Genomic DNA, 25763 nt, shown 5'->3' with positions numbered 1-25763 from the left:
AACTTGTCGCCAGAAAATTCTTCTGGTGGTGTATTGGAATAATTTTGTATTCTTGACGAACTGTTCAAGTTAGGTATACATGAACCGCAGGCTGTCAATAAAACGCAATTCGCTCAGAGAGAAGGATACATATTTTTTCTTCTTCTGAGTTTTGTGGTATTCACGTTATTTCCTTCTCGATTTTCACAATATCAGATGTGAATCTTACCTCTCGATATTAGGAAATATTGCTTGAATAAGGTCTAGCGCCCTCAATTTCAGATTGCATTTATTATGCACCCCGCTTCGATATAGGCCAGTACAATGACGATGATCTCTAACTTTAAACTAAGTAGCAGAAAAAAGCAAACACCAGCAAGTTTTATAAATTCAACAAATAATTTATCTCCCTAGAATACAAACTGAAAATTTAAGAAGAACTCACATAATTTTGAATTGAATCCCAGATAGTCAAACAAGTTCATTAACGAGTCCAACTGTATACAGTTCCAACTGAATGTCATTGGTATTCCAAATAATTTCCAATATTGAATGCGTTCATGTGCTTGTAGTCTCGAATATGGTAATGTGTCAATGGCTTTGAGTGTGATGATGTACTTACAGTCTTTAGATATATCACAATAATATAATCCAAAAATGTTCTTATCTAAATTCACTGTAATTCCAAATAAATGTTCCGGCCCAGGGATATTATTTATGAGAACTTTGTCTTTCCGCTGAATAATTATTTGAATAAAAAAATTCCACCCAAAGGAAACTTTTAACAAAGCAATAAGACTGATTCTGCTTTAAGATGTTAGGGCAAGAATGAGTAAGTTGTCAAGTAAATAATATATATTAAAAGCTAAGACACAAAAATAGAACCGGGAGGGTCAAAAATTCATTTTTAGAACATTCTAAGCTGTCAACAAGATAAGGTCTATTGCTAAAATTATGGACAACATCATGTACGCTGTGTTTTTTTCTTTCTTTCTCCATGTGGGAATTCCATGATTCCAGACTCAGATTAAGATAAACATGTTTACGTCCAATGATCCTACTATTTAATCTTGCCCTCTGTACATTGCATGGAAAATGGAAAAAATACGCCCGTTCTAGACATCTGCTTGGCAGATAATTTTACGGTTAAGCCTTTGCCAGTGATCATAACTATGTTTGTGTTTCATGTGCTGTTTTTCTTGTAGCTCCAAAATGTGTTATCCTTTACTCTTGATTTATTATTTTGTGCCGACTTGACTGACTCCTGCTGATGCATTCGGGATTACTAAGTAAACTTTACTGATGTAAGTGATTTAGTATTTGAGTAATTTCGTTGTCGACCTCTGTGCCAACTTTGCCAGGTTGTTCACTTGACGCTAGTAATCTTAGCCGTGCGACAACCTCAGTTGAACTTTTGTAGTTTTTGATGGAAGTTCGTATTGTGGCTCTATCTGCGGCTCTGGTTTCTCCGCTTTCTCCTCTTCGACTCATTTTCCTCCTCCTCCTCGACGTTCTCCACTGACTAGACTTGTCGACTCCGACTGCTCTCCCCTCTCAGAGACTCAGAACTAAACTGAACCGAACGTTCTGTCCCCCAAAAAGCTTCCTTTACGAAGTTTTGTCTTTCCTTAGAATCTCCTCTCTAAGTTTTACCGCCAAATTACGAGTGGCTCCCTCGGAGGAACCCTATACTGCTCAGCAATCTTCTTAGGCGAAACTAAATTTTCGCTTTGTAGTTAGAAGTTATCGTTCGGATAGAAATTGTTATCACAATTCCGATTGGGTGTCGCTTTGACCCGATCCAATCAAACTTAGCGGACAATGTCATTTTCGCTGTCTGTTCCTCTGATCTTAGGACTAAGCTGTAACACATATTAACACATATATGGGAAGTCGCTCGATCTAACGCCTGTGCCAATTCGAGATGCCGGTCTTCTCTCTGGTCACGGTAACCTTGCGTAAGAGATTAAGTCTAGCTTGCGGCAATGTTTAGACATCAAACCATGGCTTGTAATACTACCTTAGTTTATACACGACTTACGAGCTGGGGCTGAGCAAACCAGGCCATCAAAAAATATCATCGACAAGTTTATGAAATCTTCATAGCAATCAATATGTTCTACTTCATATACGACCTTCTTCAAAATTTCTTCGAATTCTAATTGCTTTATTTGTGAAATCAGCAATCTATGTTGTTGAAGTTCTTAAAGCTGCTGTACTGAACTCGGCTCTTGCTTTTTCTGCTTGATATTTAACGCCAACAGTAACTTTGCTAAGTCGACATCTGTAACGTTTCTGGTCCTAAATGTGCTTGTCTTGTTTTTATTTTTTATTTTTATATTATTTTTATTTTATCGTGTACAAATGCTACCTCATCTACTGCCGACATTATTGGCTTAAATTTGTATCTGCAAGAACACGACCACGTAATTGTTGCTGCTGCTGTACATACATTCTCATAACATTAAAAATATCGTTTGGCTCTTTTACTCGAACAACTGGCATTAATATACTTTATGTAAATATAAATATTTAACGACCACACACAACGCTCCTTTGGCCTAGTGGTTAGAGCGTCCGCATCGGATGCGGAAGTTCGTGGGTTCGATCCCCGGCCGAGTCATGTCAAATACTTGTACAAATGATACTATTAGCTGCTTCGCTTGGCGCTCAGTATTAAGGGGTTTTATACAAATGATACTATTAGCTGCTTCGCTTGGCGCTCAGTATTAAGGGGTTAGTGTTAGGACTGGTCGGCCTGGTGTCAAGATAATGTGACTGGGTGGGACATCATGCTAAATGTCTGCGGTATGATGTCCCAGTGCTAGACATCACTATAAACTGCTACACTGCAGACATAGTAGCGATATGACTGAAAAATTGTTAAAGCTACGTTAAAAATCAAAATCACACACACGCACACACACACACACACACACGCGAGCGCGCGCGCGACCACTCACATTTTCTGCTATGTCGGTAAATTCAGTTTGGCAGATACAATTTTTCAAAGCCAAAACGATACTCAATCAAATACCATAAATTAAGCTTGTTGTAACCTATATTCTCGTGATAGCACTGCTTAACTTTATCAGATTATATAAATATGATACTAATAGTCTTTTTCTCTGAAGCTCTTTCACTCACTAGAGAGCAAGAAAATCACATACAATCAAGTTTTTGGTGTTCTGTTTGCACTATATGAGAGAGAGAGAGAGAGAGAGAGAGAGAGAGAGAGAGAGAGAAAGAGAGAGAGAGAGAGAGAGAGAGAGGAATACGCGAAGGACATGTAGCCGAAAGACCAGCAACAGAAGAAGAAATAACAAAATTCGATGCCGTTATTTTATCGACTCTCTCTTTCTGCTGAACGATTTCAGACGCAGCGCTAATGCGGGCTGCAGAAAGTACAGAAAAATTATATTGCGTAGCACACATTAAAGCGGCGAATGGTGGCTCTTATAACCACCCGGCGAAAAGTTAAGAAGCCAACGGCTATGTCATTTACGACTCGCACATGGTATGATGGCCACAAGCGAGGATAATCCATGATCAGTCAGTCAGTCTTGTCATGCTAGAGATGGAAGTGATGATTCTCGCCCAGGCCATGAATGTAATCAAAGGATTAGGCCTTAGTGTTGCTGCCGAGTGGAGCGTAAGGAATCTCTCACTATTCTAATACGGGAGGAGAACTCGAAAAATGAAAATTGGAGAAGCATCCCTCACCCCCAATGAAACCGGGACAGGGAGAGATAAATTTGTTTCAACAAAGGAGCGAACAACGCAGACCCAATCGACCCCAAAAACCACTATCGTGGAAACTCTGGTTACAAGGCCTTCATCTCCAAAAAGTAGCAACACCACTCCCAGTTTCAAATTTTGAGGCTGGGGCACGAAATCCATTGCCACCAACAGTGGTTCCTCGTCAACAATGGGCTAGACAAAGGGGCAGTTATGAAGGAAAATGAGTCCCAAGAGGCAGTTAGAAGGAAAGAAGCAGAAAAAGTACAAATTCTGCACAGGAGAGCTGCAGACGAACCACAACCAGAGAAAAATATCAGCATATTCAGTCAACACATAAGAAAAAGACAGCGGCTTCAAAACAGAAGCAGCCGCCAACACCCACACTTAACCAATTAGTTGTGATTTTACCTTAACGACCAGCCTGTGGAATGGGAAATATGAAAGCTAATCGCGAATTGAGAAACAACCTCAGAACGGTTATTGCAGCCTCCAAGAGACTAAAAATATGAATGGCAGCTAGACAGGTAAGCAAACTCGATCTCCTTCCAGGCAGGTGGGAACATCAATGTACTGGCTGGGGGCTGATATTCCGGATGTCTAGTAACCCTAGTGACACTGATAACGAACGAGCTCACTACATCACACAGGATCCCAGCATACATGATTTTCGCCACCGATGAAGGACCTCGGATTTACAGACCTAATCACTCCAAAAAGCTCCCAGGGATGGACTAGACACAAGTTTATGCCACCCGACCATCAGAGGCCGTTTCTGTTCCCTCTTGCAGAGGTTTTTCCTCAGCCCTTTTAAGAGCTACTGATAAATTGCTTCATATACTTAAAATGTTTTCAATTTGGTTTGAAAACCTTTATTGATAACAACTGTTTTGATATTCAACTATGATCCATTTACCACTGCTCGAAAATAGTATTCAAATTTTATCTGATTCAGACCACAAACAGTGAATAGGTCACTCCGACCTGATTTTTTTAATTGTTATTTGGAAAAATATGTGTACACTTTGCACTCAAAATTCAAAAATAAGATAAAGTAGGAAACTTTATGAAAAGTTAACATGATCCTAATTACAATATGTGGCTTAAACACAATTGGTTGCAGGGTTTTTAGCTAATGAGCAGAATTTTATCGTTATTTCACCTTTGGCGTTTCAGAGAGGTCCATGTGACGTTTGGAAACTTCCGGGCGGACTTCACCTCTTCCTCTCCAGATATCATATATGAATTAATGCGTCGAGTGATAGCTCATGTTTCCCTCTCGAGTACACGCCAATGCGTCGAATGGGATCTTCAATTACTGAACACGTTGTGATTCGCAAACAATAGTGTGCTGCGCACAAAAGTTCAACACCCGAGATGCGTTCTTCCACGCAGTAGGGTAAAACCTCGTTGTGTGGTGGTTCCTGTTTCCCACACGATTCTCGACCAAATGTCCACACACGTCTAAAATTAAGGAAAGGAAGATAGCTTTGTCCTAACTATGGGTGCTAAGTGTACTCTTCGGTGCAACCCAATAGACTGAAAAAATTGGATCAGATCAAGCACCAACCTCTAATTATCTGGACCGGTACGCTTGGTAGCACGTCTTGGAAAGAATGTAGAATCTTATCCTCGATCTAAGACGATATGAGATATGCGACCAGGCTAACAATGCATGAAAAATTGCATCATGCAAGAGTTATTATCGAGAGATATAATAAACTCTTCAGATACAAACTCCTGAGATAATGCGACCAGGCTAACAATGCATGAAAGGTTGCATCCTGCAAGAGTTATTATCGAGAGATATAATAAACTCTTCAGATACAAACTATGCAAGAACTTAAAAAGGAGGTAAACAAACCATCCATGACCTTAAAAGGGAATTAAACATCCCTAATATACAGGCTGAGCTTATATACTACACTGATCACGACCCATGGACCTTCAAAATAAACTAAATAAACCTAAGCGCACTCACATATGGAAATAAACAAGAGCATCCAATATAATTAATAGCTAAATCCTCTCTGATATAGAAAGTTAGTATATGGGGTTTATTCAACTCTACACAGATGGATGCATACAAATCTTCACAAATAGATATAACTTCCTGGATCTAAGACGCACTGCAGTAGCAGTGGTAGTCCCAGAGAAAAACATCGCACTTGGGGCTAGACTATCAGACAAATGCTTCATTTATACGGTGGTTGGATTCTGGGCTATCATCCAAATGATACAATAGTATAAACTAACTACTCCCCGAAAACGGTCATAATTAGCGAGTCCACAATGTGAACCCTTGACTCATGTAACTCTACCAGCAGAGAAAACATAATTCGAGAAGTCTTCCTGTAACTTAAAATCCTGGACCAAGATAATAATTGTAGAATTCATGTTGGTACCATCCTATATTAACATCCCTGGACATGAAAGCGCAGACAAAAATATCCCAAATAAGCTAAATGAACCAGAACTACACCAGTTGTATTCCAACGTCCAGAAGATCTACAGTATGATAAGGCAAGACAGTATCAATACAAAACGGCAGAGGGAATGGGACAACAAGCACAAATGAAGCAAACGTCACAATATGCAGAAGCAAGTTTATATAAATATTATCGCACCAAACCTAGCAAATCATGTTCATACCAAAGTTATAAATGGAATAAAAACTGGTAAAACATTTCCAGTAAGTAGCTTTGGACGACTTTTTTGCCACAAATAAAAGAAGCAGGAACTTCCTCAATGTCCCACCGATTTGACGCGCATTTAAGTAGTGCACTGTATGTATCTTAACCCAATGTATGTGGCATACATGCCACACACGTTCGGAATTTAATATCAGTCCCTCAATATTGACATTCATCTTTGACTCATCAACATCCGTGTCGTCTGAGTGCTAAAGAAAGAGAAGCTCTGGTGCATATGCACATGGTAAGACACCATCTTGTCGAAAGTCAAATGAACAAGCGGATGCCATTTTCCTCAAGATGGCACAATCAAAAGTGGAAGATATTTCTGAAGAGAAAATTGCAGGAAAAGAGGAGAAGAATGGGAAGAGAATCATCAGCAGTTGCAAGGAGTAGAGGTGGAATAGTGCAAGATGGACACAGACAAGGTCATTATCTCATTCAGAAAGAGAAGACCATTCGCTCATGGCAAGACATATCCGTCCTGGATAACGTTGTCAACTTCTCAACCGTCCAGGACGACAATTAACTGACTTTTTCAGGACTACTCAAAAACCTTTAAAAGAGATACACTGAAGTCAGTACGAATTTTCGTTTGTTTGTATGTCTTTGTCTTTTGCAGAGATACTAAAATTCGAAACCGCGTCTACCTTAGTATTATAGTACCTTTGTGGGTATAGTGTTTATGCATGAAAACTACCTACGCCTTGTATAATGTTAAACCTAGAAGAAGAATTTCTTTGAGTCCGTGTGATTTTTTCTGACTTGTACTCTGTACTGCACCTATGCATATTTTCTTTCCGTTGCATAACGAATTGGATGAATATTTTCATTCACGACCGCACTTAAAGCATATAAGGTGGGACGTTATCCAGTTTTGCCTCAAAGTGCAGAGTTCGCATATTCAAAAAATGTAACATCCAGGTGCAAGTCGACAACAATCATCTTTGGAGGGAAAAAAAGTCTCAACCCTGGATCAACAGGTGTCGTCCAGTGACATTCGCATACCTTATCCTCCTTTGCCGCTTCGGGAAATCTAAATTAAAAAATATGTGGTTCATACATTAAAGTACATATTCGACGAGAAATTAAGTAGTACGCAGTGGGTACAATAGCCGGTCGCGTATGGCCTAATGGCCGCACGCGCCTTGAATTCAAGTGAAGTAATCGGTTTTGCTATTCAAGACAAAATCCAAGGTAAGCCATTCTTTTAGAAAACAAAATATACGTGTTGCTATGTTTGCATATCTGTTTCTGTTTTTACATCCTAACGGAATCCTAAATGCCCCTACCACTTTTGTGTGCCATGGTATGTTTGTGTCGGTATTATTTGTCAATAAACACTCTTACACTTGCTTGTACTTGTATGTGTTACTATGTCTGAATCTATGCAAGTATAGAGTGTGAATAAACACTCATACGCTTTTTGTTGGATAGACGGTGTTGAGATTTTAGTCACTACAGTCAGCGTATTGGATAGTAATCAAGAAGTTAATCAAGAAGTAAGTGTTGGATAGTATATAAAAAGCGGTGTTGTATGGTAACCAAAAGTATGTGTTGGATACTATATTAAAATGTAGATGTAGAATAGCAATCAAAAGCGTTTACAGTAATAAAAAGTGGTATGTTAAATAGCAATAAAAGGTGGGTATTTGATAGTAATTAAAATTATATGTTTGATAGTATATGTTGTGTCTTGAATAGCATATTACAATGCATTTATCACTACACACTGTATCATTTTGGTCCGGAGTGCCATTCCCATATTAAATTCCCATACAGGTCAACGGTGCCATTCTCATGTTAAATTCTTGTTTGGGCGTACAGCACCATCCCATGTTGAATTCTTGTTTCGAGATAGGGTGCCAACGGCTCTAGAAATATTGCGGTCAACCATTTCCAACAATCTAACCATATAACTCCCTCATAAACACACACACACACACACACACACACACTTTAAAGGCGACCACTTTTAACATTGTTACCATGGCCCTATCATGCCGTTCTCATGTTAAATTTCCATTTGGGTTTAATGTTCCGACTATTACTTTACACGAACTGAAAGCTTTTTGGACATTTAAGCATATTGTCTATCACCTGTCTGTCTACAACTATATAACTATATATCATACACACGTTGTTCACGTCATAACTTCAACATTTTAAAACCGTTTTCCTTGATATTTTCCGTTATATATTACAAAATTACCACAAACTCACATGGGGCAAGTGTCTCTAATTTTATATGAAACACTATGTTTTTCTAGTATGTGTTAGGCTAATGAGTGGGCGTGGCTATTTTTTTTAAAAGTCAAGCATCCAGGCGGTTTGAACTAAATTTTATAGAGCTTTGAATTTTAACAATAAATATTTCAGAGAAAATCGAATTGTACTGTATGTCATTTTTCTTGATTTAATAGATAAAGAGATAGCGGCAGATAGAGAAAGACGGCGCAGCTAATAGCGCCATGCAGATTTTCATCTACTTTATTAGGCATGGGTTTTCATCGGTATGTAATGGATATCAACACCGAGGTCTAGGGAAGAAGGACAAAGTAGAGAAATGGAAACGAGATGCCCAAATTTCGTTGGACACTAGGTGGTGCTGTGAGTGTTTATTAAAATTAAATTAAAATTATTAATGAAAACAAAGCAGTACACCTTTAAGGTAAGAAACAAAGAAAGAAGTATAACAGACAGGAAGACTGTGGTGATTAGTAGACGATGGCATTTGTGGTACAAAAATTGTCAGTCCAAACGGGGTGCTGGATAGTGATTGTAGGTATTGGTCATTTGGTAACCACGTGTTGGTTAGTCAGTATTAGTAGTATTGGTTAGTAGGTGTAGCTTTAACATTCAATTTCCCGTTAGAGGTCATTTTTACCCTTGAGGCTATTTAGTCCCATCATGTTAAACCTATCGGCTAAAGTTAACTTTCCATTGAGACCATATGGTCACACTTCCCAACAGCGGACTAATTTAATTTTATTTACACAGAGACAAGTGGAGCTTAATGTGGTGGAACATTATATTCAGATATAAACAAAACTAACTGTGATTAGCATTATGTAAGAGTTGTAGTTTCTGTCAGATTATTAAAAAATTATTCACTTGCAGACATGTGAGAATATCTTAATTTATATCGAGATCATGGTTTTTGTTTTGTGATATTTTAACAAATATGATAGACATCACTGAAAAAGCATCCACTGTGCCTGGATAGCTCTTACCCCTGTCAGTTCCAGCTGAGTTATCTCTCGTAAGATCAATGGAGTACCATGCTCTATCACTGGCAAACTGAAAATCTAATATTGCTTTCATTGACAGAGTGCAGGGCCGGATCAGGTCAATTTTTGTAAAAAAAAAATTGGGAGGGGCATAATTTTAAAAGAGCCTTGACTTTCCTCGAAAGGGAACCATAACAATAGTCTCTGCGTTTATTTACTCAAAAGACACATTGCTAAATAAACGTGCGCAAGAATAAAAGGATGGTCAAATTTCAAGTGACCAGTGACTGTACATTTATGTGTGTGTCTATGTATGTTTGTTTTGTTTTTCTAGCCTGTGGGCCCGGAAACCGCGGCAATCCCCAATCCACCGATCAGGTCCTGGTGTGTGACTTAACATCAAAGTCTATCCAAAAACAATTGGTACCATGATACCATATGAGGCCACATTACCCATCTCAACCCCACCCCGGGGCCCCGAGTGGCCGAGTGGTCTAAAGTGCTTTCCGTTACGGATCACTGCCATCTCACCTCTGTGTGCGTGGGTTCGAGTCTCGGATTCGGCCAATATGTGTATGTGAGAAAGCTTGCCAGTAGCTTCTCGATGGTCGGTGGTTCTTTCAGGGGATTTCCCGGGTTCTTCCTCCCCATTAATACTGGCCGCCATATGTAGCCTGTCCTGTGCTGAAAAATGGCATTAAAACCTACAACAACAACAACAACAACAAATTAACCCCACCCAACCCCCATTACTACTGATACGTATTAACCGGAACGAGATGATCTTACTTTGAGCGGAAAGGAAAGTGCGAAACATCGCTCGGTCATTTCCGTCAGATTGTGAAATAACCTCGGAAGGGATTGTAGAAATACACATCAATTTGCTGTGGTTGGTGATTCGCCTCCGGCAGAGTGCACCGTACTGGTACCGCTGCAAGTGTTGTCAGAAAAAAAAAAAAGAGATCTACTTGTTGGTCTTTACACAGACCCAGAATTGGAAAGTAAATCACCAGATAGCGGATAGCTTACTTGTCGGCAGAGAGGTTCCATGTGAGAAAAAAAATGTAGTCAGAATATAGTTCTCATTTGGCCACTTCAGATGTTTCTTTCTCGACTTGATGGAAAAGGTCGAGGTAATTCCAACTGAGGCGAGAAAACCATAATTGGAACATCTTCCAACGCTGATCCGATGGGAGGAAACCAGTCTAAATATGTCAGCCTGCAGCGTTATGTTTCGTTGGCACTTTGGAAATCTTCACACTTTTAACTGTAAACTTTTCAGAAGCTGCGACATATGAATATTATAATCCGTGATTTTCAATTTATGATTTTCGAGACAGCTGCTGAAAGGTTGGCATAAATGTTCGCAATCAAGTTTGGAGAGAAAATAGGTGGTTGACCAAAACTTCAGCTGACCTAAAAAAAAATACAGTACTTTGTAGCTGTACTGTACTGCACAGGGGTTTCTCACAAAGAAAATTAGGAGTATCCGTCAATGAATCAATGGCTATGGGGCCCAACGTGTAACAATATATATTACAGGTTTGAGCCCACAGGCATTGATTCATTGACGGATACTGCTAATTTTCTTTGTATCGAACCCCGTGCTATACTAAACTGTACACTGGGAGTGAACTAGTTCTCGCCGTGTTCCATTTGGCGCCATTGTGCTAATACCTCGCGAAAAGGACGCGAATGTTGCTTATTACTATGCGTATCTTTAAGACACCTCACATAATGATATTTTAAAGATACGCACAATGGGTAATTTTTCGTGGGTGACGCGACGCGTCGAATTACTCGGAAACCATAATACATATCAAAATACACAAGTATGTACATGTTTTCGGTGTACAGACCGCAGCTATATTTATATTTGTTTAAATAATAATGCTTATCAAGCTAAACTAATAAAAAACATCAACAGTTTACCTATTTCTATAGTGGTTGTCGATGTCATGTAAGCACATTTACTCATCATAAATTAAATATTAATTGTTGCTTAAAATTTTAATGCTAATATAGTTTAACCAAAGTCAAATCCTCCCTAATTATTGACTGTTCTGCACCTTATCTGTCATCAAGAAACTTCAGACAAAAATTATTGATCACTTTGGAGTTTTACAATGGTAAGCAGATATTAAACAGGATAGATACAAGAGCATGTCTGGTCTACTCGTCACAGTATAGGGTAGTACTCATCACAGTATAGAGTAGTACTAAATTTTTTTCACCAAGTGCAGCTTTTATTGTTGCATCATAGTGCACAACATTCTGTCCAGTTGTACAGGATCACACCTTTAGTTGACCCCATCCCTAAATGTCCATGTACATTGAGTTTTGCTTTACATGTTTTTTGGTTGTCTAAAATGCTCATTATTCCGGATCACTGACATATCACCTCTGTCTGCGTGGGTTTGATTCTCAGGCTCAGCTACTGTGGGTACATGAGAAAGCTTACCTTTTAGCCTCTTATGGGTCGGTGGTTCTTCCTGGGTTTTCCAAGGTTCTTCCTCCACCAGTTATACTGGCCGCCATGTATAGCCTATCTTGTGCTTAAAAATGGCATTAAACCCTACAACAACAACATGTTTTTCAGAGCATTTAGATAATTACTTTCTATAAGAATATGAACATATCAGGATCCAAATAAAGTGAATGATCACCGTTTAAAGGTATGTTTAATCAGTTTTATAAAAAAAAAACCATTACTGAAATAGTTCTGAGTGCCTCCATGACCTGTCTGACTAAAACTTTAATATAATGAATGTGATGACATTACTCGGTTAAAGTCAAGTCAGCAACATGCATGGCGTAGATTACAGGTGCACAATTACAGGTTGTTATGGTTATGATTACACATTTTTGGAAACCATGATTACGATTACAGGGGGATGCTTATGATTACTATTGCTTTGTATTTGCTTATCTATTTTTTACTTGGGCAGATATCATACATTGTATGACTGGAAAAAAACAATTTTTTTTAACCCTATGTAAATGTTTTTTGACAGTTATTTACATACAAATTAAAATGCCAAATGAGCACTATTTAGCACTACTGATATCACATTCATGTTAACAAAATACCTAGTTTCTGTAATTATCTTGTGAGATCAGCCTTAACAAGGTTGAATAGACATATTTGATGACACATTTATTTAAAGTCTACCCTACTGCAAAATTATACCTGATGAAAGAGTTGCTACTTGAAAATTAATTTTTGAATTGACAAATGGTAACCTGAAATTATAATAATAATAATAATGAGGACTTTGTATAGCATCTAATCTTTAGAAGCTCTAAGTGCTTTACAACATTAGACAACACCTATAAGATAAGAAATATAATAATATTATTACAAAAACAAACAACATGAAATTAGAAAAACATTAAAAAAATTAAAAACATGCTGAGAATATTTCAGGTAGGAAACATTATTAGGTCTTTAAGTTTGTTCTTGCTGTTGAAATAAGTGAGTTTTGGGAGCCCTCTGGAATGTGATCACTGTGTCTTTGTGTCTAAGATCAGTGGGCAATTCATTCCACATTGCTGGGCCCTGGTATGCAAAAGAACGCTGTCCATATGACTTTGTTTTCATACTTGGAATAACGAGTATACGATTGTCAGAAGAGGTGCATAAGTATCTTGCTGGTGTGTACACATGGGTGAGGTAAGATAGGTATGTTGGACTAGAGTCCGACAGTGAAATGTAGCACAGAGAACAAATTCTGTGTTTGATTCTGGATCGAATGGATAGCCAGTGTAGGGTACAGAGCAGCGGGCAGGTGTGCTCTGAACATGGTACTCTATGATCCGAGCAGCTGTGTTTTGAAGTTTCTGGAGTAGATATTGAGATGAACCAGACAGAATTGAGTTACAATAGTCCAGTCTTGAAAGACTAATGAACACACAAGTGTTTTAGTGGCATCAACTGAAAGATATTTGCGAATTGAGCTGATGCGTCTCAGCTCAAGATATGCAGCCTTGCATATGTTCATGACATGTTGGTGCAATGTGAGAGTACTGTCCAGAGTAACACCTAGGTTTCATACTGATTGTGTGAATTTAATGTTGGCATTGCTGATATTTATTGTTTTAGGTAAAGGATGTGAATGAGAAAGTCTTTGTGTTGTGATCAGAATGGCCTCAGTTTTATCATCATTCATCTGCAGCTTGTTACATGTCATCCATGATTTCACATCAGAAATGCACCTCTCTACACCTTGGATGGTAGCATCAACTTCAGTTGGGTGGCTAGATTTGTATATTTGCGTGTCATCAGCGTACAGTTGATGAGACACTGGATGATGATCTATGACACTTGAGAGCGACTGATTGTACAGAATGAAGAAAACAGGTCCAAGAACAGACCCCTGTGGAACACCACAACATAGATCAACTGGGTTGGAGTGTATTTCATTTGCAGATACAATTTGTGTCCTGTTGACCAAGTAGGACTTGAACGACAGTAAGGCTATATCATGAATGCCAAATACATGCTGGAGACGGTGAAGTAATATATCATGGTTTATTGTGTCAGATGCTGCAGACAAATCAAGGAGTTTGAGGACTGTAATCTTTCTGCTATCCAACCCAGAGAGAATGTCAGTAACTACTTTTAGAAGAGTAGTTTCAGTACTGTGACAAGGACGATATGCAGATTGTACATTGCTAAAAAGACTGTTTGAATTTAGATGAGATACGAGCTGGGATAGAACCTTTTCTAAGATTTTTGAAATGAATGGGAGATTAGAAACTGGGCGGTAGATCTTTAAATCGTTATGGTCTAGTGTTGGTTTCTTCAGCAGAGGCTTTACAATGGCAGTTTTGAAAAATGATGGGAATTCCCCAGATGAGAGAGAGGTATTAATAACATCAGTTAGTGAAGGCAATACTGGATCTAAGCACTCAAGCAGCAGTGAGGTTGGAATTGGATCAAGTTCACATGACTTTGGTGCACTCTTCATCACAAATGTATGTACGAAATCCATAGAGACCGGATCAAATGCTGCTCAGGGATGGTCCTGGCGTTTAAAAAGCTGTCGCAAAAAAATCGCCAACCTCAATATTTTGTCGCCAATTTTCAAAAAGTGTCGCCAAAACAAGTAGTGTACATTTTTCCAAGTGTTAATTTAGTCTATTAATGTAACAGGCAATGAAAATTGCAAAAGATGGATTAGTTAATACTTTAATTACAAGAAGCATTAACAAAATGTTACAAAGTGTTACATGAAGGTCCGTCGCAATTTTAGGGCTGCCCACTTGTTGAATGCAGTTTCAAAGTCTAATTTTTCACATCTGTACATGCTGATTCTCATTAACTTCTCGAGAGATGAGATGCAGAGCTTATTTCTGATGTCAGTTTTTATGAGGTTCATCATACGGAATTCACGTTCACAGTCTACAGTGCTGACAGGTGACACTAGTAGTCTCTCAGCAGCCCCCCACCCCCATGGCTAGCTTCACAAAGCTTGTAGCGAGTTGCTTCCTAACTCCCAAGAATGATCACTGAATGCTGTATAAATTTTCTCGACAAGAAAAATAGGATCTCCATTCCCACGAATGAAACGTACACGAGTCAACACCTGGCAATACTGGACCGTATATCTAAGCATAAATTCACACCCAATTTAGGGATTCTTTCATTCCTGTATTTTGAGAAATAAATAATTATTATTAATTATGCAAAACTGTTTTTTTCTTTTTTTTGCTATTTCTTGTTGCGGAGTTTAAGGCTCTGCAGCCGTAACATGGGACTGATGGCAAAAGGAAAAGATCAATGAGTAAAATGCTGCACTGGCGACAGATGTAATTGTGATTGAGATTTTTTCCATTTGCTTTGTATTTATACACAGTAGTCGGTACTTCAAAGGATATCAGTTTTCTATGAAGGTTCAGCAAAACTATTGTATTGGTATATGTATAAAAAAAACAGAAGGATTAGCCATACAATTAATTGTATCTGTTCTATTCGCGTCTTCAGAAGTCGGTCAGTTGTAGGTATAGTGTGGTAGCATGATTGACTGTATCGCAGGATACAGTCCTCAGCCCAGATGTCTGCATAAGCAGATTATGATGTAACAATGCACTGTAAAGATGGGGTTGTCAATAAGAACAAAGGATTGTTTGTGTAACAGATTGATTCCAATGCATTGTTTAGTCAAGTTTGTGGCTTCCTTTCGTTCTGCCTTTTAATTTATCCAGTCCAAATCCATGATTGTATGTACAAATTAAATAACCAAAAAGTATGTCGCCAAAAAAATCGCCAGATGGGATATTTTTGTCGCCAATAAGGAAAAAAAATCGCAATTTGCGACATTGGCGAAGCCCAGGACGATCCCTGCTGCTAATGGTTGCCACTCAAATTCTGTATCCCAACTGTATGGTGACAACGAGTCAATTGAAATTGTGGTGTCAAGCTTATCTCTAATGGTTTGTACTTTGTCACAGAAAAAATTTGCAAACATGTCTGGAAGGTCGACTGGAGAGAAAGTAGTTGGAAGTGGTGTTGATTTGTTCCTTGACATTAGCTTGTTAGTAATCTCGAAGAGCTCTTTGCAGCTGGAACTTTTCATGATCTTAGTAGTGTAATGGGCTGATTTCGCTGCATGGACTATATTTGTGACATTCTTCTTAGTGACTTCATAGATTTGCTTATGAATAGTGAGTCTGGTGGAAAGCCAGAGCCTCTCAGCTTTACGGCGGTCTCTTTTAGCAGTGTGAAGCTGGTCCCTAACACTGCTATACCATGGAGAACACCTTTTAATTGATACTCTGCACTTAGTAGCTGGGGCATTTTAAATTTTTCACATTGTATTCCTGGAAAATAAATTATTTGTTTGAATTTTACAGAACTTGTAGGATTTTCTCCTTTTCTGTTACTTAGTTTAAGAACATAGTGTCATAATATATTTTTTCTTTAGTACAATACATCAATATCTGTGTAATTGCTAGCAATGGCCACTTTGAACAACATAATTGCTAATTAAAATGCTGAAGGTTTTGTAAATAGTCAGCTGACTTGCAGTATAGTCATTGAGTAACATGTTTCCATGGTTAATAGTGAACTTAAAGTGATGAAAACTTAATTTAATTTGAGGTTGCAATGCTTACAGGAGAGACCTAATTTTTGCAACTACACAATTTGTCATTAAATCAGTGAATTATTATTTTGAACAGAAAAATAATTTCTTAAAAATTTGGAACTATTATATTGTTAAAATTTTCAAGAGGTACTTTGGCATTTATAAAAATATTTGTTCTAAAATGTAAGTGTCCAAGAAAACGATTTTAGTATAGTATAGATGACAATGCTTTGTTCACAGAACTATAAAACGAAATAAGATTATTTCATTTTTTAACACAACTAGTATATTAAGTAAAATGTACTATTTATCTTTGTCCCATTAAAATGTTGTGTGCCCCCCAGATCTGGATGATGGGGGCATAATCCCAGTTATGGGACTCCTAAGTGCAACACTCCCCCATGTGACCATTATTACAGATCAGCAACACATCATATTAAAAACAGGATGGATCAGTTTTACATTATAACCCAAATTGCATCAAATACTGTCTATATAGGCAGGCAATTTGAAATGGAAAGTTGGGAGGTAGGATGTTCAAATTTCTTCTATGTTTATTACAAGTTGTCAGACATCAAATATAATTTAGAAATTAGCAGTACTAATTGTCAGAAGCCCCTTTCACCTCATCATAAGTCATAAACCACAAGAAGTGAGTGTCTAAAAATAATCACTAATGTTTTACATACAGATCTGCCTGCAATAATTTCAGTGTTTTGTGTGGTATCAGACTGCAGATCAGTAGCAAGATATGTTTGGAGGTTGATTTGTTGGACTACAAACACCATGGCAGATTACCTCTCAAACAGAAGAAAGCATGTGAAAGTTAAAAAAACTCAACTCACTCACTAACTCAGTCTTCTTTTTCATATAACTGATTTTTGAAGCACTTCTATTTGTATCTGACTCTAAAATCAAGCTTAACTGGTATTTTTCATCAGAACAATGAGAAGCTTCCCTAAATTATACAGTTTTTCAAAGGCATTTTCTGGTGGCTATTGGCAAGGCTGCAAATGCCTGAAATCTATTTATTATATTTATTGAACATGTGTTTGCTGTTTGTACAGGTCTGAATTGTGTTTTGCTGTCAAAGACATCATGATTAATTGCTGCAGTTGTCTTGATAAAAGGGATAAACAGTTAAAATATTTGCTGAAATATTTGAATCACTCGTTGTAACAGCATCATAATTTTATTGTTTCTCTTATATCAAAAATGTATTCTGCCTCTCTTCCCCCCCCCCCCCCCCCCCCCCGGTCAATTGAAGCAATGCACCAAAGTCATGTTTAGGTACTTGTTTTTATATGCAACTACAATACATATTGATACACATACAAAAAAAAGAAACAAAAACCAGGTGTTTAAGATTGAAAGTAACTTTTATGAGGTAAATATAATAAATCAGTTTTACACCTTTAACGTCATTCTGTGTATTGAAACGAAAATTATCAATGAGTAGTTTCACCTCTACCCTCACCTTCCAAGATTGTTAAACCGCCCCATACCAACATGCCAAGAGGTTCTCCTTTAGGCAAAAATCATAAAGACAAAACACTGGTACATGGATACCAAAGACATCGAGGATAAAAAAAATAGAGGAACTCTGGATTGAAAAACCCTGCAAGTTATGCAATTTGAACTTTGTTAAGAATTGAAGATAAAGATTGTAAACAGTTTTCTTGCTCATAAGTTTTGCAATATTGAGCTGTGACTGTCACACTTACTTTGCAATATTGAGCTGTGACTATCACACTTTCTTTGCAGTATTAAGCTGTGTCTGTCACACTTACTTTGCAATATTGAGCTGTGTCTGTCACACTTATAAATGAAACAATTTAATGAGTATAATCAGATTCAGTTCATATTCATAATGGTTATATATATATATATATATATATATATATATATATATATATATATATATATATATATATATATATATATATATAATTGGGATAATAAACAACACAAATGCCAAAAATTCTGAGCAACTAGTTTCACTTTTTTGCTTCTTCAAGCACAAAATGTTTTGAAAGAAACTGATGATGTCTTTTAATTTTTTTAGAAACAATTATGTTGTTATGTAACGTCATAAATGATATGCATCGTCATAACAATTATATATATATATATATATATATATATATATATATATATATATATATATATATATATATATATATATATATATATGACAGGATCTAAAAGATACACAAGTCTCTAATGAAACCTGAATCTGTATAATAATAGAATAAAATAGAGACAAACAGTCATACATATAATATTAATGTAATAAAGGATATACATTATACCAATTTTTAAAAAATAAAAAAATAAAAATAAGAATTATACAATGTTATATATAGTGCATTGGCATTAAGGCCATTAGGATTCAAAGTATCTAACTTGTGAATCCAATAAGTTTCTTTTATGAGTCTGTTCATGTCACCATGCACAATATCTATTGGTATGAAAGAAAAATCGGGTTGAGAGTTATTATTAGTGTTAAAGTGTGTTAAAACAGAGGAAAACAGGATCTCAAATTTTTATATATATATAAAAGCGATGATTATTCATTCTCTTAGAAACTTGTTGAAGTGTTTGTCCAACATGTTGCTTGCTACATTTTACACAGGTTATCAAATAAATCACATCAGTTGATTTGCAGTTAGCGTTATCACCTAGAGGAAATACCTCTTTTCTATTAGTGCTACTGAAAGAAGTACTTTCTCTTAAGATTACGGGCTTTATTCAACGCAGAATCAATTATATGTGTAGGATAATTTCTGTTTTGGAAATACATTTGTAATCTATTCAGTGAATTTTGTAATTGACAATCATCTGAAATAATGTGTCACATTTTTAAAAAAATTGATATATTGTATATCCTTTATAACAGTATAATTATTTGCATGACTGTTTGTCCCTATGTTATTATATATACATGTATATATATATATATATATATATATATATATATATATATATATATATATATATATATATATATATATATATATATATTCTTTTTTCATTCTAGGGTGTGGTATTAATTTGACAACCTACCATGTAAAGATGCTACATGTGCAATGGAGAAGGATTCGAACCAAGTATCCCTGGTTGCAAAAGTTGCAATCTTGCCGTTGTCTTGTAATATTCTTCATCCTCGTAGTCATTATTTTGTACAGTGCCAGCATCTTTAAGAAACAGCCAAAAATTGTACTAGAAAACCGAATTTCAGAGGTAACAGTAGGAGATGTAGAACTTGATTTCCAAACTGGTTTGGTGACATTTAAAAGTGATGAAAATAATGTCTATCTTCGTGCCTCAATATCAGATGAATTACAGCGGCAAGGGGCACCAGTCCAATGTGGAAAATTTAACAAATCTCGTTCACTGTGTGCAGTATGGTACAGTCATGTCAAATTAGAAGTATCTCGTACAGAAGAGAGTTATGCTACATGTCACAAGATAAAATGGACACCAACTATTGGAGATTTCAGTCCAAAAGATTGTTTTTCGTTGTCGGATAAGGAAGTTAATTGGTATGGTGGCTCAATTATGTACGATCAGAGATGGCCGTTAAATAAGATCAGTATTCCTTTGAGCCCATACATTTCCCGTGATCTTGCCCATTATGCTGGCAAGGAAAATCAGATAGGTAATGTATTGGAAAGGATTTGGATAAATTCAAGAGGAGTTGGAATATTTGTAGATCACAACATCCCATTGCACATCAGTATTAATGAGTTTGGAAAGAATTTGATTTGCTTTCAGTCCAAGTATGATGGTGTTAGAAGTAGGAGGATAAGCTCAAATAAAGTAGCCAGTTTGAAATATACTGTGTGCAAAGGCGTGAACTTGAAGAAAATTCATAAATATTTAAAGAACAAGTACGTTCAGTTTCCACAGAGTTTACCAAATGAAGTTTTATTTAAGAAGCCAATTTGGTCTGTATTTCCATATCTTAGTGGCAAAATGGATCAGAATAACATTTTAAAGTTTGTACAAGATATAACAGATCATAAATTTCCAGCAGGTGTACTAGATATGTATAGTCCCACATTTTCCTTTATCAGTTCATATCTTTTCCCTGTTGATTTGTTTCCCAATGGACATCAGATGGTTTCATTAATAAGAGAAAAAGGATTCAACATCTCAGTTGGAGTGACACCATTCTTAAATCAGGACTCAACTGATTTTAAAAATAAACAAAACATGGATTATTTTATTTTAAAGCATGGTTTGAAAGAGCCAGCACCTGTGCTTGTTCCATGGAATGGGGAAAAGGTTGCAATAATTTCTCTGCATAATCCACATGCATTAGAGTGGTACCAGAACAGACTAAATGAGATCAAAAAAGATTATGGAATTCACTTCTTCAAATTGGTTGGTGGAGAGAACAGCTTTCTGCCTGAAAATTTAAGATTTCATTCCAGGGAGTATGGAAATCCAGGTGAATATACTAAAAAGTTTTCCAAAGTTGCTTCATCCTTCCCAGATTCAACATCAATTCTCACATTTGGTTATCAGAGTCAAAGTTTACCTGGTATCATTCAAATAACAGCCAACCAGTCATCTTGGAACTCAAATGGAGGTTTGCAGAGTGTCATACCTACAGTTCTGACCCTTGGTCTGATTGGTTATCCATTTATTATCCCAAATGTGATTGGAGGAAATGGGTACAACCTGAAAACTGGAACAAATTCTGACTCGGACATCAGCAAGATGAATCCTGATGAGAAATTATATATACGCTGGTTAGAACTTGCCACATACATGCCATGCATGATGTTTTCATACCCACCATGGCTTTATGATGCCAGTGTTGTAGAGTTTGCAAAGAAGATGATTAGGGAACATGAAGAGAAAGTGGCACCATTGATTCTCAAAGCTGCAAGGGAGGCTGAAGTAACAGGTAGAAAGTTTATGTGTGTGACAGTTACAACTATATACAGAATATGATGGGTTTACTTGTTTAATTAATTAATAATATATATATATATTATATAGGTCAGTCCAAATAAAATAAGTATGCATGTTTCTGGTTACCTGACCATCCCCATTTGTTTTGCTGACCCCAAAAATTTATATGCGGTTTTTTTAAATTTGGAAAAATGAACCCAAATTGGGAGAGAAAAATTGACCGAAAAAATATAACTAGGGTCAAAGTTAAATTCAGGATGTTTAGTTCATGCTACATTTAACTGCATCTAGTTTTTAAGAAAGGTTTTAGTGATTCACCTACATACCCTAATTATTTTCCAGTGTTACAGAACCACACATAATTGTTTATCTGGCCTCATGGTTTACATTCAGGAATAGTAGTATTATAGCAGTTTGAGTTTAGTCAGTTGATAATGGTTCCCAATCACTAAACCTCTTCAATTTTCCCTCAGACTTTTCCAAGTAGGGATATTTTACAAACACTTGCATTCATGATTGGTAACTTAAGTGGGCCCACAAGCGAAGTCTCCATGGGTGCCCCAGTATTAGTTACTCAGGTCAATGCAGCTGCAGTGAGCTTGCAGACAGATTGATTATATGCTGACAAACATTTTCTTGATTTTTACTGCCTGTTTTGGGTTGCTAGCACCCTGGTTCTCTTTTTGCACACAGAGTCATTTGTGGTTTTCCATTTCGACCAGTACCATTCTGAATTCAGCTATGCTAATCGTTTTATCTTTGAAAGCCATTGATTAAAGCTTTGCAATTGTGCCACAAGATTTTCCAAATACACACTATTTGGTTTTGTAAATGTATCAACATTATTTTGCCAGTGCTGCCAGTGACACTGGTTACTATCAAGATAGCAGCAATAGCAAATCTGACTGGTATACCAATGATGATTGGTGTATTCATAATTCAATCAACAACAAGGTCAATGGTGGTCGTGGTGGTGATTAAATAAATAACACAAACACATTATTATTTTTTGAGTAAAATGGTTTACTATATGATTTCATTATGCAGCTGTTGTTTCACTTAAGTTATTTATTTTTATTGCATTATTTGCATCGAGGATCCATCACAGTTCTTCTATAAATAATGTGATTGTGTAGCATAATTGTTCAACGTGTTGGCCATGCTCAAATGCATCATGGCTGGGTGCCACATGCACACACACTTTTAACCAATTTCACATTTTTTCTTGCACAACTGCCGTGCAATCATAGAAAATATCTATTGGGGGAACATATAAGCCTTTGGTGATTGTGCATTCTTAGTTTTTGGTGTGACTCTGCTTCATGGCTTCTAAAAAAATGCTTTTGATCTTTACATTAGATGTTTCCTGTTTTTGATCTTGTAAAGTTCACCCAGGTCAGTGACAACAATAACCCAGCTGGTAAACTCAGTCCAATAGGCTTCTGTCAGAGCCTCATCAGCACTGTGTCAGGTCGCTGTGCCTATGCGTCCATAACTGTTAACAAGTATTTAATGTACTAGTGCATCTAGTTTTTAACTGACAATGCAAAATCAGCAGGTGCTTGTGGGTTTGGGCTGCTTCCTGGGAGTGTATGCAGTGCTTCAACAAGAAGGCATCCATATATTGGGCTATCCATTTGAGTTTGCAATGGTAGTATTGAATAAAACAGTGATAGACAAATGTTGTCTAGTGGCTAATTACCATGTACTTGTAAGTAATCAACAACTTCACATGATGGTGAAAACCCAAATGAAAAAAAATTCAAAAGATGTAGAGGTGTTACCACATATATGACCCAATAAGTTCGACATCTGGTTGCCATATCCAGGCTAAAGATTCTGGTTTCCCATGCGTGGGGAATCTTCAGCACAAGTTCATCCAGCATAAACACACCTTGTTGCAAGTTGTCCTGGATAATTAAAGATATTTTCCTTCTTATTTGTTTACGAGACACTATGTTTCTACCAACCACCTTCTTAATAGCCATCCCCATTGCAGCTGCTTTTACAACCATGGAAGCAGTATCTGCCAACAGCACCAGAATCACTGCGAAAAACAGAAATATTCCACTACTTTTCAGCATTTGTGTCACCTCTGACTTTGACAACTTGAACGTCATCGAGGTGTTTGTTTGTTTGGCCGCCTTGAGCTGATCAGGTTTTGCTTGGGTTACCCACACGGGGAGAATTACACTTCGTAAGTGAAAAGTTTTTTGCATGCTGGTTTTGTCTAAGACAAACCTGATCTTATGACATGACATTTTTTAAGCATGTGGAAATTTTGCTTAGGTGCATCAGAGACCCTCGTTCAACCACCCATGCTTCCAACAGTAGAGTCCTGTTTGAGAGTGTTACAACAATGCATCTGTAATTGACACCAGGCATATTTACATGTGCATGAAAATGCATGCTGACCATAGACTTCATGAACAATTCAAGGTGTCTCGATGAAATGTTAGTAATAAATTAGGTAGCGAAGTCCTTCTGGGAAATCTGCAGACCCAGTCCATGTTTTGTCTGGCACTAGACATTACTATAAACTGCCACACTGCAGCGATATGACTGAAACATTGATAAAGCTACATTAAAAATCCAAATCACACACACAGTCTTATATACGAGACAGTATTCTTCAGGCTTGGTGCTGTGGATTAATAACAACGGTGATAATCTGACTGTATCTGCATTGAGCTAAAGTAAACTGATACTGGGGAACCCCATGTAAACTTCACTTGGGGGCCCATGTGAGTTAGAATTGCAGACGCACGAATGTAAAACAATTTTGAGTGGGAAAAAGTCACGGAATATAGAAAAGTTTAGGGATTGGAACCATGATCCAGAAATATCACTTAATGAGGGGCATAAACAAGAGTTATTATAGGTTATTGAACTTTGTATTGAAAAATATTTATGTGGACAACTTGTTTTGATTGAGGCATACCAGTCAACCTGCCAAAGAAATGAGGCCAAATGAATATTTTCAGTACAAATTCATTATTACCTGTTTATATGCTTAAACCAAGTGAAGACATCAACAACATTGTTTGTACACCATCTGATGGCATCATTGAATAAAAAGAAAAAGAGTTGTAAAAATTAATATTTCATCTTCACATGAATGAGTTTAAGACCTGGTACATCATAACTTCTCAGTGATTGATAATCCCATTCGTACTTTCTTAATTGTGAATGGATCTGTTATGTTGTATTGCCAGTAAAGTTTTCATGGCATGCGTTAAAGTTTTTGGAACATATTCTTTCTTCTTTAGACAGGGGTTATGTGGCTTTTAGTACATATTAAACTCTAGTGTTTGTATATATAAAATATATCTACTGTACTTTTAAGCTGGAGTTTTTGGCAATTTCATTTTATTGTCAGTGAAATTAAGATTTAGATTAACACTATGCCAATATTTGCAGTCATCTGCTATCGACACTGGCCATATTGCCATTGAAAATATTGTCAAAAATAAAAAAATTAATGACTGTTATTTCTCTGCCATCAGGATCACAATATTTCATGTTTTCTTTAGATAAAATTAGTCCAGTGTCACCTGGTTAACAATGGTATGTGCAGTAGTTCAGGTACAATATGATCTTTCATGTATCTACATTTTGTATGAGAAAATATGGACAACGCTCTTCTGCATACCAGGGCCCAGCAATGTGGAATGAATTGCCCATTGAACTTAGAAACAAAGACACAGTGATCCCATTCAAGAGTGCTCTTAAAACTCACTTATTTCGACTGCAAGAACAAACTTAAAGACCTAATAATGTTTCCTACCTTAAATATTTTCAGCATGTTTTTATGTTTTCTAATTTCTTGGTGTTTGTTTTTTTGTAATCGTATCATTATATGTTTTTTATGTTATAGGTGTCGTTTGATGTTGTAAAGCACTTAGAGCTTCTAAAGATTAGGCGCTATACAAAGTCCTCATTATTATTATTATATCATTCCCATTGGACTAAAGTATATAATACAGCAATAATATTTGAACCAGTCAGTAATGTAATGTAATTATCCCAACAAAATTTATCTGTATGATTATGATAAGACTTATGATAGGCAGAAAATGCAATTTTCAACATGTATATTGGAAAGGCAG

At 36.8% G+C, this 25763-nt stretch overlaps 1 protein-coding gene across 2 annotated transcripts in view; it reads left to right on the top strand.

Moving 5' to 3' along the window:
- The first annotated feature begins 10794 nt into the window (after positions 1 to 10794).
- The window catches only part of LOC149780102 (alpha-galactosidase MYORG-like), a 29974-nt gene continuing 15005 nt past the window's right edge, over positions 10795 to 25763 (top strand). The window contains exons 1-2 of one of the 2 annotated variants that reach the window (XM_089936863.1): positions 10795 to 10909; positions 19769 to 21646. In XM_089936863.1, the coding sequence (XP_089792989.1) occupies positions 10852 to 10909; positions 19769 to 21646 (1936 nt within the window). In that variant the 5' untranslated portion in view covers positions 10795 to 10851. Of the gene's footprint in view, positions 10991 to 19768; positions 21647 to 25763 lie in introns of both variants that reach the window. The other variant, XM_089936864.1, reaches the window with a different exon arrangement.

This window comes from Sinohyriopsis cumingii, chromosome 16, assembly GCF_028554795.1.
Source record: "Sinohyriopsis cumingii isolate HCF-2022 chromosome 16, ASM2855479v2, whole genome shotgun sequence".
Lineage (NCBI taxonomy): Eukaryota > Metazoa > Mollusca > Bivalvia > Unionida > Unionidae > Sinohyriopsis > Sinohyriopsis cumingii.
The sequence above is the reverse complement of the archived record's forward strand: the minus strand, read 5'-3'. Positions and strand labels throughout refer to the sequence as shown.